At 43.5% G+C, this 17395-nt stretch overlaps 1 protein-coding gene across 14 annotated transcripts in view; it reads left to right on the top strand.

The window, feature by feature from the left end:
• Window positions 1-17395, top strand: part of ARHGAP22 (Rho GTPase activating protein 22) — a 146481-nt gene that overhangs the window by 119017 nt on the left and 10069 nt on the right. For all 14 annotated transcript variants that reach the window (XR_011810026.1, XR_011810025.1, XR_011810023.1 and 11 more), the window contains 4 exons: window positions 1721-1928; window positions 6901-7033; window positions 12547-12620; window positions 14331-14452. Coding sequence is in view for 9 of the 14 variants with exons in the window: in XM_038181078.2 (XP_038037006.1) it covers window positions 1721-1928; window positions 6901-7033; window positions 12547-12620; window positions 14331-14452 (537 nt within the window). In the remaining 5 variants the exon portion in view is untranslated. The remainder of the gene's footprint in view (window positions 1-1720; window positions 1929-6900; window positions 7034-12546; window positions 12621-14330; window positions 14453-17395) is intronic.

Below are 17395 nucleotides of genomic sequence, written 5' to 3'. Positions count from 1 at the left end.
AAAAAAGGAGAACTGTGTGACAGGGGCTGCAAAGGGAAAGTTGGAGTTACCAACAGACTTGACTTGGGAGAAATACTTTGTCTGGGTAACGCCTGGGGACCTTTTTTAGTGCTTCTCTGGAAAATTATGGTTCAGGGTTAAGGGAAAGAGAAAACATATATCTGCAATTGAAGTTGGGCTGGAATGGGGCTGCCAAACCAAGGTGGGAGGCAGCCAAGAGAGCTGGGCTGGGAGAAGTCTTTCATCCTGGCAGTGGCTTAAGGGTCTTTTCTTCACCTCAGCAAAAACTGACCTAACTGTGAGGGCTTGTTGCCGGCCCTGGGCCAGTCAAGGCTAAGGAAAAGCAAACAAAGCTTCACACTGCAAGTAGAGATGATGCATGCAGTTGTTCTGGGTATGAGTTCACATCTGTGTGTGTCTGACACTGCCTCTGTCCTTACTCTGGGTCAATGTAGGACACCAGAACGTGGGCTTCTGGAAGAACATGAGTTCTGCTCTATACCCGGGGGAGTGCAGGGCATTTGCCTTTTTCCCTGTCTTTCGCTAGGTGGACTCTTTGGGTTTCAGGGCTGTCATTCTACAAGGAGGAGAGATTTGAGAAAACAAGGCTGCTGTCCTCTAATTGTCCTGAAATATTCATAGCCTGACTTCCCTAAACCCATGTATCTTCCATCTTGGAGAGCGAATACCGTGTATTATTTTGAGAAAATAGATGGGTTTGGTGTGCATATCTAAGCTTGCTGTAACTAAAGCTGAAGGACCTTGGTTGAATTGTGCTGTGGCCCAGGATCAAACATTCAGTTCTGAGGAAGGGGGAGAAACAATCACCAACAAAATATCATGAAGGAGGTTAGGCAGGATGCGTGGTCCTGCCCAGTTTTTCACAGCTGAGGTGCCTGCAAAGTACCTGGCAACTCCTGTTACCTGGCTTGTTCCTGTGTGTGCAGTGATGCGCAGTGCTGAGAGCTGCTGGTGGGTCTCCCCATGGGCAGCCTCTGCAGAGAGGCCAGGATGAACAGGCCGTGGAGATTTTGCTTTCTCAGCCACGATCTGGATTCAGATGTCACACCAAACCACACCTGCATTCTGTATTCAGTCCAACCCTGCTGAATCCTCAGTGAAACGAATCTTGCACTGACATCAGTTTCATCTCCTGGAATGAAACATGCAAGAAGGATCCTGAAGCACAGTTTCCATTCCTTGCCAGTTTATTATATATCAGAAGTCAGAGAAACCTTTCTTAAACTCCAGCCTACACAACTGCATTACAGTATCAGAGCTGGAGGGCTATGAAGAGTCTTAAAGGAAATTCCCTTCTTCTCCTGGCAGGAGAGCATGCCCTGAAGCATAGGAGTGACTTATCTTTATTATTGTAAATACGGGTTTTCTTTCAAAGTAAAGATTTTACTAGTTCTAGTTTCTAATCTGTTTGTGAGTTTCACTGAGATGGGTATCCCTGAAATTATACTCTGGGACAAGGAATTTCTTCCTAGTTTTGCACAGATTGCTTTGTAATCACATCAAGTAATCCCTGCTGCCATGACAGGGCAAAGCAAAACTGCTTGGTATGTGGTGCTCAGCACTGTTCAAGGGTTTCATGGGCACTTACAGAGGCTGGGCAGTCGTGAAAGAAACAGTCTCCCTCATTGTGTGCCCTGAGCAATAGCTCACAAAGAGCTTCAGCTAACACCTGAATGTCTGTCATGCTCTCTGTTGGCAGGGATCTTTGGACAGCGATTAGAGGACACCGTACAGTACGAGAGGAAGTATGGCCAGCGCTTGGCCCCCCTGCTGGTGGAACAGTGTGTGGATTTTATTCGGGAGCGAGGTCTTACAGAGGAGGGGCTCTTTCGGATGCCTGGCCAAGCCAACCTTGTCAAAGATCTGCAGGATTCTTTTGACTGTGGAGAGAAGCCCCTCTTTGACAGGTGAGTTTACATCAGCAAATTCAGGCTGGTTTACCTGTGGCATGCGGTTTGGCGGGAATAGCCTGGCAGTGGCTATCCTAGGAACATGTTATTTCCATGCCTTCATTCTCTTCATTGAGAGTGCTGCTGAGGCTTTCTCCAGCATGGTGTTGTGTGTTGAGGCCTTCTTTCAGTTCAGCACGGGGATAAATTGAGCCCATCGGTCAAGATGGGCTACTCCAGTGTTTCAGCATAAGCACATATTGAAATGCATTGCTGGATTTGGGTGCAGACTAGACAGCAGCCATGGGGATCCCACCAAAAAAATACATAGGACAGTGGTGAACCAGGTGCCTTACTGCTTTCAGATGTTGCATTCTCTCTTGCCCCACCCTGGATCTGTGTGGGGGTGCTATCTCAACTCTTCCCTTTCCTTTGTCACCAGGTTTCAGAACAGTCACCAACATTTACACATCTTCCCTATACATGTGTAAATGTATAGAGTTGGTCAGCAAGTCATAGCAAACTATTTTCCAACACCAGAAGAATTCTTGACCAAAATGAATTTTTTTGGTCAAGCAATTTCAGCAACATTTCAAAACTGAATATAACTTAGGGACATTTGTGTTCTGTTTTGAATTTTCAATAAAACTTGAGCCAAATGTTTCTGAAATAAAAATGGCAATTTCATGTTTTTCTTCCCCTTGTAAATACATTGCTGTAATCACTCCTTGTGTGGTACAGAGAAATACTAGCTGCCTTTTGGTCCTACTGGCCATGCCAGTGTCAGGGAGTGGTGAGAGCCAGCTGCTCTGCAAGGGAAGGTGAGCAGGGAGCCAAGTGCAGTGACAAGGCTGGCAGAGGCAGTGGCCTTGGCACCCAGAGCCCAGTCCCACTGTACATGAGCCAGGTGAGAAAGACAGACCCAGTGACAGTAACCAGGCTCAGGAACACTGGTAATCAGCAGGCAAGTCTGTAATGACAAGGCAGATCCAAGGCCAGGCTTGGAAATCTGTCCTTGAGTCAGTGTGCATATCCAGATCTACACGGTCTGTGGCCAGGCACAGCCGTGGCTGTGAGAGGCAGCGGGAGCTGTAGCTCAGACACAGGATAAACAGTAGAGGTTCAGCTTAATGTTGGCTCCCATGGGAAGCATCAGCTCTGTCTAAGGTTAGCAAGGAATGGGGGCAGCTCTCAGCTGCACTATCTCTGCCTTGGCCCTGAGCCCAGGTAGTCAAATTATCAGGAGGGTGGATGCTCTCAGCGCCTTGCAGCCAAATCCTGTCCATCCTCTGTAACTAACATTTCCTTCCCTCTCTTATATCCTCATGCTACCCAGCATGAGATAGTCAGCAGTGTGCTGACCTGAACAGTCCTTTGAGAAATGGACTCAACCCTGGCAGAGTCCTTGAACTCCAGGGGTATTGGGATCCAAGGCCACTGCACAGATCTGGCCCAATCTCTATTACAGGTCCAGGAGTGGGATCAGATCTGGGATCTTTACTTGGAGACCAGGATTCATTTATTGCCGAACCTCTCTAGGATGGATTTCCCAGGTGACAGTGACAGCCTCTAGTATGTTGCCAGCATGTTAACCCAGGGGATCATTTTCCCACTGAACCTGCAGTCAGCCTTGATGTTGCCCATACTGTCCCTACCTACTTGCTGCAGGAAGAACTAGCACTCTCCCACATGGGCAGCAATGTGCTTGCTCTCATCCTGGGAAGAATATCCTTTGAGTTTATTGTGAACATTCTTCTAATTCTTCCCTTTCCTCAGCTTCCCAGGCCACCCATCCTCCTTTCTTTGATTCTTAACCACAGTTAATATTTGCTCCCTAAATGGAAGCGTCAAATATTTAGAGATATTTTCCGGAAAAAGATAGTTTGAAATTGCCAGATTGTCTCACTTCATCTTTTCTTAAACAAAATCTTTGATTTTTAAACTAAATATCTGGATGTTCTGGTTCAGAATTAGAATTGTCTTAATTCATGTGGAAGTGAACTGAGTTGTTTTGGAACACATTCTGGAACAGGAACATCTACAGATAGAAGCAATTAGAAACAGTAGTTTCGCTTTCATGTCTTACCTTAGTCTAGTCCATATTAACATCATTGTCAAGAAGGTAAGCTGAGCCTCCCCCCAGTATTTTTAAAGCTGAAAGAATGTTGGACAATGAATTGGTAAAATAGATCAGTGATAGGTTTTGCCTTTAATGGAAGCAGTGAAGTTCTCCATGAAGGGATGCTTGCCTTTTGGGTAGTTGATCTGAAATCCAATAACTCAAGGTTCAGCACTGAATCAGAGCAGACATGGTGGCACCTGAGCACTGTGACAGTTGAGGGTCCCCCCACTCACTGCATTTCTGCTCTGATTTCCTCTTGAAGCCCCTGTGACCACTGCAACTTGCAGGCCCAGCTTTCTGATCATTGATCATTGACATGCATGCTCACAGACAGGGACAAGGGAGAGCCAGTTCCTGGCCAAGTGAAATGTTTCTCCTAGCAAGCATGATTTTCTGTGTAACTGAAGTTGTCCATCTATGGCTTAGAACAAGTAGGCAGCAGATATTTTCTGCAAGTATGAAATCTATATTCTTATATCTGAATCAGGAGCAGTGAAGGAATATCCTTTTGGTGGTTTTTTTTTTTTTTTCCTTTTTTTTTTTTTTTTTCTCCTAGTTGCAGCCGGTGCTTTTAGATGTCTTTTGTGTCTGCAATGAGCTCAGCATTGTTTCATCTTCCAAATGCTAGAGCCTGCCTGCCCCACGGTGGCGGTCTGCGATGACTGATAGTTAAAATAACTAATTTTAAAAGGCTTGGGTTTCCAGTTTTAGATGCAGATACAGGTTTTTATGAAAGGCCAAGATGCTGTTTTGGAAGCACCTACTGCACATCCACGTCACTGACATTTTGGCTGGATTTCACATGACCTTGGTGGTAAAACAGTAAGCTCCAGCCAGTGGATCTGAGGCTGTAGTCTGGGCTCTGCTGATGAGGGATAGTCATATTCACCATCCATGCCTGAAAATTCATGCTAAAAGAATAAGGGAATTGACCTCATTTGTAAAAGCCACTATGTAAAACTCTGGTATTCTCAAAGATGATAGAGTTGTTGAATAGGAATGCCATCAAAATCAGTAGCAAGTGGTCAAATATGTGTATATACTAAACTACTGGCAGCTCCCTCTGGTAATTTTTCCTGTTTTATTTTATCCGTGTTTCTAATACCAGTATGCTTGCCTGTCTTTCTCTCTACCTTCCTAACAGCTTCAAAATTACTGGCAAGCTTCGGTAAAATAACAAGAATGGAGTCACTCAAGAAAATTAAATCCAGAGGTCTGATAAGAATTGAGTAGAGGTGTGAGTCTCTGTGTACTTTGTCTGTGGAGGAGCTGCCCTGAGAGATAAGTTCTTAGACTTAGGAATCCATGCGTGAAAAACCTCCTTACAACTAGCTTGACCATAAAATCAACTTCAGCTAGAGTTCGAGATAAATTAGAAACTAAAGTGAGACAGTGGTAAGATAAAAATTCATGGAAAATAGGGCTGTGATATTTCTGGTGGGCTAGGATCTGAACAGTCGCCTTGTAGATGAGGTATGTTAAACTTTGATGGCTGTGAACGCATTGTATCACACAGGATGGATAGTTTCTCCAAATGTATGCTGAGAAACTGCTAGTTGTTCATCACAACATCTAGGTGGTCCTAACAATGTGTTGGCACTTCCTGTCATTTTTGGGTAGCAGCGATGTTTAGGCTTCCATGTTAACAAGGCATAAGAAACTTAATCTTACTTTTTGGGCTTGATCCAGGAAGGTTTGAGAGTCAGTACATAGGGATGTAAATTGAGTCTCCTCAATTTACTTTTCCGTACAGTGAATGCAGATAGCCTCACTACCGCCCTGCTTGCTGGGCAGAGTTTGTAGTTCATAAGGAGCCCAGAGCCTTGCTGAGCCCCTGCTACCTGTCTTTTGCAGTAGCAAAAGACAAAGTATTTGGCAGAGCTGATTACATTTCAGAAACCTGTTTATAAACATACTGAGCCTTTAGATAGAGGTGAGGATTTGAGGCTCTGTTGTTTCCTGATGTGTTTTTTTCCCAGATTCCTTTAAAGAATGTCAGGGCAGTGGCAGGTTGTGGGGAGCCTGTGGCATGGTCTATTTAGATTTCCAGTGGCCAAAACCTTTTGAGGAGGTCATCTACAAAGATTAAGAAAGCTGTACAGATGGGTGAGGTGTTGTAATAAACCGCAAGCTGCGTAGGAAATGGAAAGGGAAAACAGGTGCATCTTCATTATGGGATCTAATATGTCAACCCCAACTTAAAGCGAATGATAGAAGAGGAAAAAGAAGCTCCTGGAGTGGGAGAGAAAAGAAAAGCTGATATCCCAACATAACAGGTGGGCTATGTAGTACCAGGTAGCCCAGCCTGGGGGAGGAGATGTGATCCAGAAGCTGTGCAGCCACACCAAGTGGCAGTAGAGAGCCTGGGGAAATATAGCATCGTCTGTTTTTTTCTGAAGGCTTGGCCAGTCACTTGGGAGCCTGGCCCATTGCGTGGGTGGGTGCCAGCTGGCGAAAGTATGAAGCAGGAGGGATCAGTGAAAGGATCAGAGGTGGTGTTTGATTGCATGAGGATGCAGAGCTCTATTGTCTTTGTTGTGTGTTCACTGTGTGCTTGCCTGAACTGTATTGCTTACCTTCCTGATCCTCATGAGCTGAGGAACCATAGCACCACCCTACCCTAAGCAATACTGCAGGAGTATCCCTTCCGCTCCTTGTATGGCCTGAGACGCAATCTTATCTTGACAGAACAGGGTTTTTTCCCAGTTTCCAGGTAGAGCCTCCTGCTTCATACAGATATGTGGCAGAATGACTCCCTTTTGTGTGCCTAGTTTGTCCCTAAGAAGGACCTTGATCCATCCCCCCAAAAGGTGTCAGGCTTTGGGGTAGCATGGGTTTCTAAATTTCCTTCCTTCTTCTCTATTGCAGCAACACGGATGTTCACACTGTGGCGTCCCTCCTGAAGCTTTACCTCCGAGAGCTGCCAGAGCCTGTCATCCCCTTTGCCAAATATGAAGACTTTCTTTCTTGTGGACAGCTACTCTCAAAAGATGAGGGAGAGGTCAGTGGTCCTTCTAATCTGCCTCCTACCTTGAAGGTCATTCCCAAGACTCAGTGTAGTACAGCTTCCTTCTCATCACTCTTCACTCCTAATTTAAAATTGATGAAGTTCTGAAAAACTTTGCTTGAATTTTCCTGAAGCTATGAACTGGGCATTAATATCACAGTGTCCTGCTTGAAGCGGGAGTTGTTTTGAAGTCAGTCTTGTAGCCTGGTGCTTCTTTCTTCTGAACAATGCTGTTCTGTAGCATAATTAGTAAGAGATGTGAGGTAGGAGATCTGGGTTCCTTTCCCAGCCTTGCTGTTGACTCATTAGCAAGCTTTATGAAGTCGCTCCCTTTTTCTGTGTTTTCAGTGCCATATATTGCAACAGCATGTTCTGCATCCCAAAGTTGTTGGTGGATGAGATGTTGATCAGTCTGACAGTCTTTGAATTTCTTAAAGGAGGGACGCTATAAAAGGGCAGAATGTGATACTATTCCACAGCAGCAGAAATGCTGTGTGAATACTTTGCCAGAATTTTCCTGTGATGTTCCTCTGTTTAGTTTCCAGGCAAGGGAAGGGGCTGACAAAAACCTCCAGGTCTGTGGCAATCATGGAAATTTTGATTCACTGCTTGGGAGGAGCAGGATAATTTACAATATGACTGATTGATCTGTTCCGTCCATATTGCTCCCTGTGTGGTGATGCCTGAGCTCTTTGCTGACTGCAGAGGCACGTTGGATCTGGTCTAATGTGGGTGGAACTGTGCCATCTTCTAAACAGGGGTTTAAAGTTGTAAGCCTTATTACTTCTGTCACCTAAAGAAGCAAAGGCCTGAGGGCTTGTAAGTCACAGCCCACAGTTCTGTCCCTTTTCTGTGTGTGGCCTCAAGGGCGTGCTCACATCTCTGTCTGGTGGGGACTGTAAAAAGTGCTCTTTACTGGGAGCCTGGGGTTTACCTTTAGTTGAAGTGGCAGATGGCTCTGGGGCAATCCAGTCCTTGGTGATGCCCATAAGATTGTTTGCATGCATCAAATACAGCGTATCTGGTAACGTCAGCTTTGTATGGGCAAAAGGCGAGTTTGCCACTATCTGCACTCGCACAATCTGTTCTCTAGTCACCTCCGAGAAAGCAAGTAACTGTGCGTGACAGAGCGCAGTGCCACACATGGATATATGTTTGTGTCCTGGACACACCCACCTCAGTCTCAGTGCACTGGGGGTGTTTCTTAATAGATACAGGTGTCTGCTAGCTCCAAGATTTGCTCGTGTTCTGCCTTGTTAACAGGCACCTCAGTCATCTCTGCAGGGTGCTGTGCTCTAGACAGCTGAATGGCTGATCTCACCAGAAACAGCAGCATTTCTAAGGCAGCAGAGCTGGTTTCATTTTGGTCGTAGAGTGTGCATACTGGGAAGTTTTGGATCCATTAAGCACTATTGCACAAGAGCAGAGACAGTGCCAAGTTAGGCAAACATAATTGTATATCACTGCTCAGCTTATTAGCTGTGTAGTTTGCCTGATTCTGCCTGCACAGGCTGCAGCAGTTTGGGAAGCAGCAACTGTGTTGGTTTTGTGGGAGCACGGCCAGACTGAAATGGCTTGTAGTGCATTATTCTCTTTGGATTAGAAAGGAGATGAGGAGCACTAGAGAGCTGAAGTGAAAGCTTGCAAAATACAGTACTGCTGATAGCACAAGTTGCTTTGTTAAACTGCTGTTGTAAACAACCATTTGTTTGGTCAGGAAAATCTGGAACCTCAACAAGGGCTGTTTACTTTTTTTGGAAAGGAAGGTGGAGTGCACACACCAAGGGTGGAGAGGCTGTACGTGCTCAGGAGCACGTGGAGCAGTCATCCCCAGCCTGTAGGGCTTGAATCGCCTCCCACCTGGAAAGTCCCCCTGCTGAAAAATGTGGTTTCATTGAAATTCAGAGAATTTCAGAGTCAAATATTTCATTTTGGGAAAAACAACACCACCAACAACAAAAACAAAATGCAAACTATTGTTTGAATTTGAAGTAATATTTTGTTTTCATTTTCCATATGGAGGTTTTAAATGAGACATTTTGACTCAAATATTTTGTATAGTTGAAGCCTCTCCACCCCCAAAATAAAAATGGAATTACTTAGAGCAAAATAGCAATTCAGATAAAACAGCTGGTACTTCGTGCTGCTATGCTGCTACATTGTGAGCATAGATAGGAATTACTATGATCTTTGATTGGCCTAATTTCCATCTGCATCAAAAAGTACTCCAGCATTGTCCCAAGCTTCTATTTTTCATTGACTGCTGTTTGTCTTTGTTCTGCACCCAACCGATCTCTGGTGCCAGAATGCAAACAAATTTAAGAGTGCTTGAGTTGTGTTGAGGCCTCCAGGTATCTCAGCAGGGCTGCAGCATTAAAAAAGATCTGATTCACATCCCAGGTGGTTTTGAGGAAGGACTTAAGAATGAATGAAGGATCTTCAAATCTTTAAAAACTCAAATTTGAGTCCGACTGACTTGACATGGCAGTATTTTAGCCTTCACTCTAGAGATGCACGCAGCAGTTCAGTGGGCTGAGCACACAGCTTTGAGATTTTAAAGAGAGAACTGAATGTGGGGGAATATGAGAAGCGTTGTTAGTTTTCAGCCCAACTAGAAACTCCCTGTTAGTTTGCAATGTTACATCATGCATTGCAAAATCCTTGGGTTTAGGACCGCTCCTTGGAAAGCATGCATCTGTGGTAAACTAGACATAGAGGAGCATTTTCAAGGAGGTAAGAGCTGTTATTGCAGAGTGCCGTAATGATGAATGTCAAAATACTGCCTCTGTTATCTGTTCAGCTGCAGCCAAAGCATGACCCATGCTGTGCTAGTTGTTAGCATTGCAGCAGTTTTTAGCTTGCATTTTTCTTTACACTCGTGCTGTGGTGTTTCTGCGCTCAGCCTTTGGCATCTGTTGGTCAGGAGGCTGGTGCATACAGGCCTGGGGCAGTGCTAAGTTCCTGAGATGCCTGCATCAGGAGAGGGAGCTTTTCTATTTTTTTGGAACCTGGAAAGTGCTTGTGCCTTGATGAATCTAAAGATCCTCTCTGTGTAATCCCATTGTTGTGATGTCTTGTGACAGAGCATGGGTAATAAATTTTTATAACTATTATTTCTTTCAGATAGGGTCCTGTACCATTAGATCATGTTTCCAGCTGTTCAAAACTGCCTACATTTCTGTTCCAAAGTCCTTTCTCGCATCCAGAGAAGCTGCGATATTTTAATTCAGAGCACTTGAAATACAGTGCCAAATGTCATTCTGATTTCTGTATTTGAAATAAACTGGGTTACAGAGCAAAAGTCAAGAGAGAGGTTTGTTAACTCAACTGTATCTAGTTCAAACTCCTCACTTGAAAGCTGGATGATCTGAAAAACTGACCTTAACCTTCACATCAATAGCAGCTTCCCTTGATTCAAATGTTTTCAGAAGTTTAAGAAAGGGGATTTGAGATTTTCAAAAGTGACCGGTCTTTTATTAGTGTCCCCATTGTTGTCTCTGCTAAACTGGCATGATTTTTAACCTGAGAAATTTAAAAGGACTTACCACTTCTAAGAATTTTTTTTGTCTTTTTTTTTTTTTGTTCAGTTTCAAGTTTTTATTAGTTGAAGGATATTCAGGCCAATAGAATCCCTTCCCTGACATTCCCTAAAAAAATAGAGGAAGGTTTGAAATGAAAGTGGCCCATAGACACTTCTCTGGCTTTGAACCAACTGCTTCTGAAATTTCTCCATCATTATTTAGCAGTCTTCTCTCATTAGCTAACAGCTATCACTCTTCACAAATGTGTTTGGATATCGATCTTCACACAGGAAGTTTAGCTGTCTCAAAAAGTAAGCAAGCCTCCAGGGTAACTGCATTGAAAGGAACCAGTAAATGATGGTGGGACTGCGGCAGGACAATACCTTCTGAGTCAGAGATTTTCATTATATGCTTTAAGTAGCTTCAGGGTTCTAAGCCATTTCTGAAGAAGATCTCTCATCTTACATTTTAATGGAAAGACAGAAAGTTTATGAGGAAGTGTGTCACAGCTCAGAATGACTGCAAATAGAAGTAAGTAATTAAAAAGGAGGTAGTCGAATTGGAATGTTGTTAGCTTTTTAACGAAAATTTATCTTCTGCTCAGTTCAGCATTACTGCAATCTGTTTATAGCATACTCAGTGCCTCAAAGTTTCAGATAGGCAGGGTACAGAAAAGGCATATTTGCCAGTACCTTTATACCAGTACCTGTTAGCAGACTTTGAAGATAAGCAGTCTTCCCTAGCTGAAGGTTTTTACATTAACCGTTAAAGTGACAAGAGGATTTGCACTGATTTGGAGAACTGAGTCAAGTCCTGGCTGTTGGGGCTTCAGTGTTTCAATCTGTGATACAACTTCAAGAATTCTGCAGCCCTTTTCTTTTGCCCAAAAGTGTTTTTATTTTTTATTTTTTATTTTTGGTGTTTAGGGAATTGGAGAATAAGCATGCTGACTTAGTGGTTTGCAGAGTGGGTGGTTTTCCTTTTGTTCTAGACAGCCCAGCTACTTTATTTATTTAGTTATTTTTCCCTGTCTTCTGGAATTAAAAAAAAAATAAAATCCAGCTAACATTCAGGCTGGGAAAAGATCCTGGCGGTAATGTATCTCTGGGATAATTTCTGCTGCTCTTTGTGCCAACAGCACTCCTATATAGAGATGTCTCCTATATAGAGCTGTCTTGGCACTCTAGTGTTTGGATACTGTATGTAGTGGATCTCTCTTGCGGGGACCACCGGTTCTAATCCCATCAAAGCAATGAATCATTCTCACACCTCAGCCTCTGCTTACAGGAAGGCAATAAATCTTCACAATGCTATTTGTTCAAGAGCACCTGTGTATGCTAGGACAGAGAAATCGGTCTGGATGACTTCTGGTTCTCTTCCAGGTAGATCTGTCATTTGCAAGGATTCCTTATGTATCCCTTGCCTTGGTTTTCCATCTCTGAACCAAGGGACATACTGGTACCTCTTTCAGGCTGGCAGAGGTTGTGCAGCCGTACAGTAGATAGGGAGGGTGGGGGAGTTGGGTCAAATGACCTTTGTAATGCCATCAAATAATTCTGTGGCATATTTGGTATTTGCAAGCTTTAGAAGCGCAAGTAACAGGGTTTTGATCCTGTCAGAGAGTTTCTGCATCAGTCTTCTGCACCAGACCTGGGACAACTTTCTGAAGCAGGGTCAAGTACTGCCCCTGTATCAAGGCAAGCAGGAGCTTGGCGGGAAGCAAAACTGAGCCAGGTCTCTTGTGCTCACAGCCATTATGTGTCTGGGGTCGTTAAACTTGGGAGTGGGACTTGTGCTCCCACCTGAGAGGTAAGGAACAACAAAGTGGATGATACCTTCTTTAAAAAACAAAAACAAAAGCCTCATTGTGCTATCATGCTCATGGTTTTGACTCTAGAAAGAGGACTTTGTAGCACTGAAAGAGTCACATCTGCTTTGCATTATTTATATCAATACGTCTCCTTTCTTGTTTTTCCTGTCCCTCAGGGTACCCAGGAACTGGTTAAACAGGTGAAGAATTTGCCCCAAGCTAACTACAACCTCCTGAAATACATATGCAAGTAAGTGAAATGAATTAACACTTGGAAAAGTCACTAAGTATTGTGAGGCTCAATCACAGATATAAATAATTTACTCTGAAAGTTCGAATATTCAAACACCACTTACACATAACTTACAGCTCCTATAAAACATGTGGCTGTCACCCACAACCCGGGCAGCAGGCATCAATGATGCAAATACGTTGTATTGTCTGTTTCAGAAGCACTTAAAGACCAATAAAGACAGGCAGTAGTTCCAGGCACTGCACATTTGGAGTACTTATAACACAATCTGAGTAGCAGATGGTATCGCCAGTCTGACCTCAGCTCTGATTTGGAAGTGGGGATGAGAGTGGCTTGGAGTACAGGGACTCCACAGCCTTGTCTCCCCTAGTTTCTCTGCTGACTCTGCCAGTTTCAAGTGGGATGGAATGGTTGGGGAGCTGGAATGGACTGTTAGCTCACATACAACGTAACGAACTTCACGTTGTATTGTGATCTCTGCAGTAGACTCAAAATCTTTTTTATCATCAGTGAGATTTACACATCTGCAGCAGGGAATAGACACAAACACTGACATGAAACATGAAGCCCATGCTTTATTCAGGAGATATCAAGCCTTTCCTAAGGGTATGGATTCTGAAATGTGCTTTTGAATGCTTTGAAAAATTAATTGTGCCTTGTGACGTGCTTCTGTAGTCATTTGTGTTAGTATCTGAGCACTGCACAGCAAATGTCTGAGACAGGGGAATATAATCATATATGTTTCTAAGTGAAGAACCGAGGAAAGGAAAGGCAAGTAGATTTTGCTTCTGGCTTACAGAAGAGAACTGAGAGTTCTTGGGCCTCAGCACAGTGGAAGCCGCATAAAAAATGGGAGTTCCTACAAAAGTCAGACTGCAAGCAGAAGCATTCAAAAATTTGCCAACCGAGCAGTACAGAATAATGAGGAAACATTTTGACTACCAAAACCCCTCTAATCACCCCAAAATGAGCAAGACAGAGTATAGGTCGAGCAAGAGTGTTCACCTCTGAGGCCACCAAGACGTGTTTCCAGCTCTTATGCGGTTTCATGTCCTATGGTCCTTTTCATAACTAGGCTAATTACAGGCTATTTCGGTGTTTGTTACAGCCTGCTATAGTTCCTGTTGGAAGGCTGTTCCAAATTACAAAATTAACTGTTAGAAACATTCTGCTGATTTCCAGCTTATACATATGGATAGCCAGTCTGTCAGCATTTCTTCATGTGCTATCTTTGGCTTGCACAAAGTCTGTTTAACGTGTTGATGTTTGCCCAGCTGATGCAGTCACAGGAAGCTCTTTATCTGTATTTTGTCAGATTCAAGAAATGAAGCTCTGCCCACAAGTTCTAGGACGTTCTAGGATGAGGAGAGAAGTAAAATATCTTTTTACTTCTATTACATCTGTAGGTAAAAGCTGACAGAAACCACTCTGTATAACTGGAAAATTCCCATAAAAATATGAACACCTGTATTTTCATACCCAGAAGTGCCTTTGGCAGAAACCATCCTGTTGTGCCTCACTCAAACAAGGAACCTGGGGATTGTTATTGAGTATCTGAGCTGCGGTTAGTCCATAGGAGCATTTTAGATGCTCGGGTTGTGTAAGCATGGGACAAAACTGTTCCTGCCCCAGAATGTCTACAAGTATGAGAAGTGACTTACTTTATATTCCTCTCCTCCTATGATTTTTCTGGGGGGGCTTTTCAAGGTTCCTTGATGAAGTTCAGGCTCACTCCAGCATTAACAAGATGAGTGTCCAGAACCTGGCTACAGTATTTGGACCAAATATATTACGACCCAAAATGGAAGATCCCGTGACCATGATGGAAGGTAGGTACTCCTGTTGTTGAGGTAACACAGCATCTGTGTTTTGGGGCTGCAGGAATATGCTGAAAGTCATACAGCCGTTGGTAGTTGTGTCACTTGTTGACTGTTGCACAGTCAACAAGTCAAGCGATCCCTTTTATTGGTGCCCGTGAGTGGATGTACCAGTGTGGCTGCTGCTATCCCACTTGCCACTGGTGTGGGAGTGTCTCTCTTCTCCACTACATGGAGATGCCTCTGCCCTGTTGCAAGTTGTTGTGTGGAACCTACTGCTAAAGTGAAAGGTCAAATATTCTTCAGAAGGACCATGTTAAGTACCAGACTAATGTAGTTTAGCATTGGTGCATTCTGGTGCATTTAGCTCCCTGCAAGGGACGCCCAGTGCACAATGAAGGAGGTACTGCAGTTCTTACTGTGCTACAGGGGCTACAGGTAGGTGTCTTAGAAGTGTCGTCTTCCAAGCAGACTGCGTATGGGTCAGATCTTCACAGAACCCAAGGAATAAGTGAAAAATCACTGGTAAATTCTGATGTTTTTACATTGTGCTAGAAAATACAAAATACTCCAGTCGTATCTCAGATGTTTGCATGTATATTGATTTCCTGAGTTTAAAAGGAAAAAACTGAAAACCAAGCCTGGAACAAAAGTATGTTACTAGGCCCTGACTAATTACGGAGTTGCTGTGGGTATATTTGCTGTAAAGTTTGTTCTTTTGAGGTGACAGCTTTTATTTGTTTAGGGTTCAGATAAGGTAGAAAAACAGACTGTCGACATCAGGTTTTGCTGCAATTGCTTGGTCATTGCATCTTTCTTGTGCTAGACTGCAGGAATAGCTGGGCTCTAGAGGAAGAGGAAGTGAAATGATGGGATGAAACAATACTGTTTTTTTTTTTATAAAAAAAATTAGGACTGAAAAAAAAATAAAATCTCATAGTCTGTAGTTATTTGTGCACTGCCCTAGCTTGAGACTCTGCTGAACGTCACTGCACCAGACAATTAGGTCTTGGTTGCAGGTATTAATTCTCCTTTCTTCTGATTAATATGTAAAAATCTGAAGTTTGAAAATTATCTACCTCCATAGGGGTCAGCAAATACCCAGGGCAGGTCTCTGGTTGGCTTACACTAGGGCTGGGGCACAGCCTCTCCCATGTGCAGTGGAGCACAGCTTGTGAGCTTTGGCAGGGCCTCTGCAGCAAGTTCTGTCGGATCCTTGCAAGCCTGTAGAAAGAATTGATGGATTCATCCGGCAATAGGCACAGATGGGGGATGCTGTGCCCACATGCCTCAAATCAGCCCTGGCACTGCTTGCAAGCTGTAGGGGGCAGCTCCCGTCGTGTTCGGTGTGGTGGAAATCCTTCACAGCACTGGTATGACCGTGCCTGTGCAGCAGCAGCAGTGCCTTAGCAAAATGTGAGGGAGACAAAACGGTAGTGCAGGAGCAGATGCTGTGCTATTCAGGGGTATAAAGGTGGGCACAGCAGGACCCCTCCTCCACTGCATGATGCGGACTGCCCCTTGTGGCCGGTTGGCTGGTGGTGGGCAAAACTCTTGGAGCCTTGGCCAGCAGCATTCTTCTGTTCCGCTAGTACAGATGGAGGGCTTGGCAGCTCACCCAAGGCATTTCATTATATGGTTCAGCTGATGGCAAAGGTGCTTGTTCTGTCTGTAGGTGCACAGATGTCACAGATGCTGTGGCCCCATGGCCTCTCCCAGTCCTCATAAAGACAGTAGGGGTGGCCTGACCAAATTGGGATCCAGTGGCTGGATTTTTAGATTTAACCAGTAAAAGCAAATGTAACAGCACTGGGAATGTTTTGCTTTAATGTGAGCAGAGGGTAGAAGATTGGTTAAATAGGAATAATGGAGGAATGGAAAGACACCTAATAAAATTTCTTTAGCTTCACAGTAATAGGAATAATAAATACAAAGAAAGACTGCTGCAAGTTCTTAACAAAAAGCACTTTAATTGCATCTCTCCAAACTTAAACCATGAATTTCAAATAGAAATATCTGAAGTTTGACAGCTACATTGTTAAGCATGACCTTATCTCCAGAGAGGTGTATTCTCTTGCGTATCCACAGACATTAAATGCAAGCAGTAGGTGAGCTTATACCTCTTGCTGCCAGGCTGAGATTTCATTATTGTGTTCATGTCCTTATTATAGACCTCTGAATGTTAGTCTTATTCTTTAGTTCAGATTATAAGTAAACATAGAATGATGATATATTTGCTCTCTTTAAGGTTTTTCGCTTTAGTAGAAAATACTTCGTATTAGGTTTGGTAAGAGATATTCTCTGTTAGTCTGTAATGGCCTACAGTATTGAAAAGCAGTGACAACTCATTTCTGTGGATTTATATAGTTACAAGTACTCTTTCTGCACTTGCTGTAAACTTTCTACTTTTTTAATGTTTGAATACAATGAGAAGCTCCTCTTTTAATCAAGTCAGTCACCTTGAGAATCTGCTAGCTGTTGTCTGCAGTGAGGTAGCTGCACCCATGCCTCTTTCAGGAAACTTTGTTCCAGTCGACTAGCTCCCTATGGCACCTTATGTTCCAGTTTTCAAGGTTTCCTCATACCTATGTTCCTGCAACACATTTTTGGTTTTGCTATCCTATCTTAAAGAATCTACACTTGGTTGCTTTAGGCTGTGACCTAAATTTATCATCTACCTTAAAATTTAATGTTTCCTTTTGATCTTTATTGATTAGAAACCTAGCAGAACCTCTTTCCTTGTTGTTTTCATTTTCTATATCAGTAAAGATGTCATCAGAGCGTTCCATAAACCTGCTGGGCTCTGCTGTTCTTTCCCAGCAGATGTCTGAGAAGCTGCCTTTACAGGCACTCTTCAATGGGTACTTGAAGTCTAATTTCCTTCCATCTTGTATTTCAACGTTTCCTCATGAGTACGGTTTCATTTCAAATTGCTGAATGCTTTACTAGGATTGG

This window comes from Anas platyrhynchos, chromosome 6, assembly GCF_047663525.1.
Source record: "Anas platyrhynchos isolate ZD024472 breed Pekin duck chromosome 6, IASCAAS_PekinDuck_T2T, whole genome shotgun sequence".
NCBI lineage: Eukaryota > Metazoa > Chordata > Aves > Anseriformes > Anatidae > Anas > Anas platyrhynchos.
This window is presented reverse-complemented; position numbering and strand designations above follow the sequence as displayed.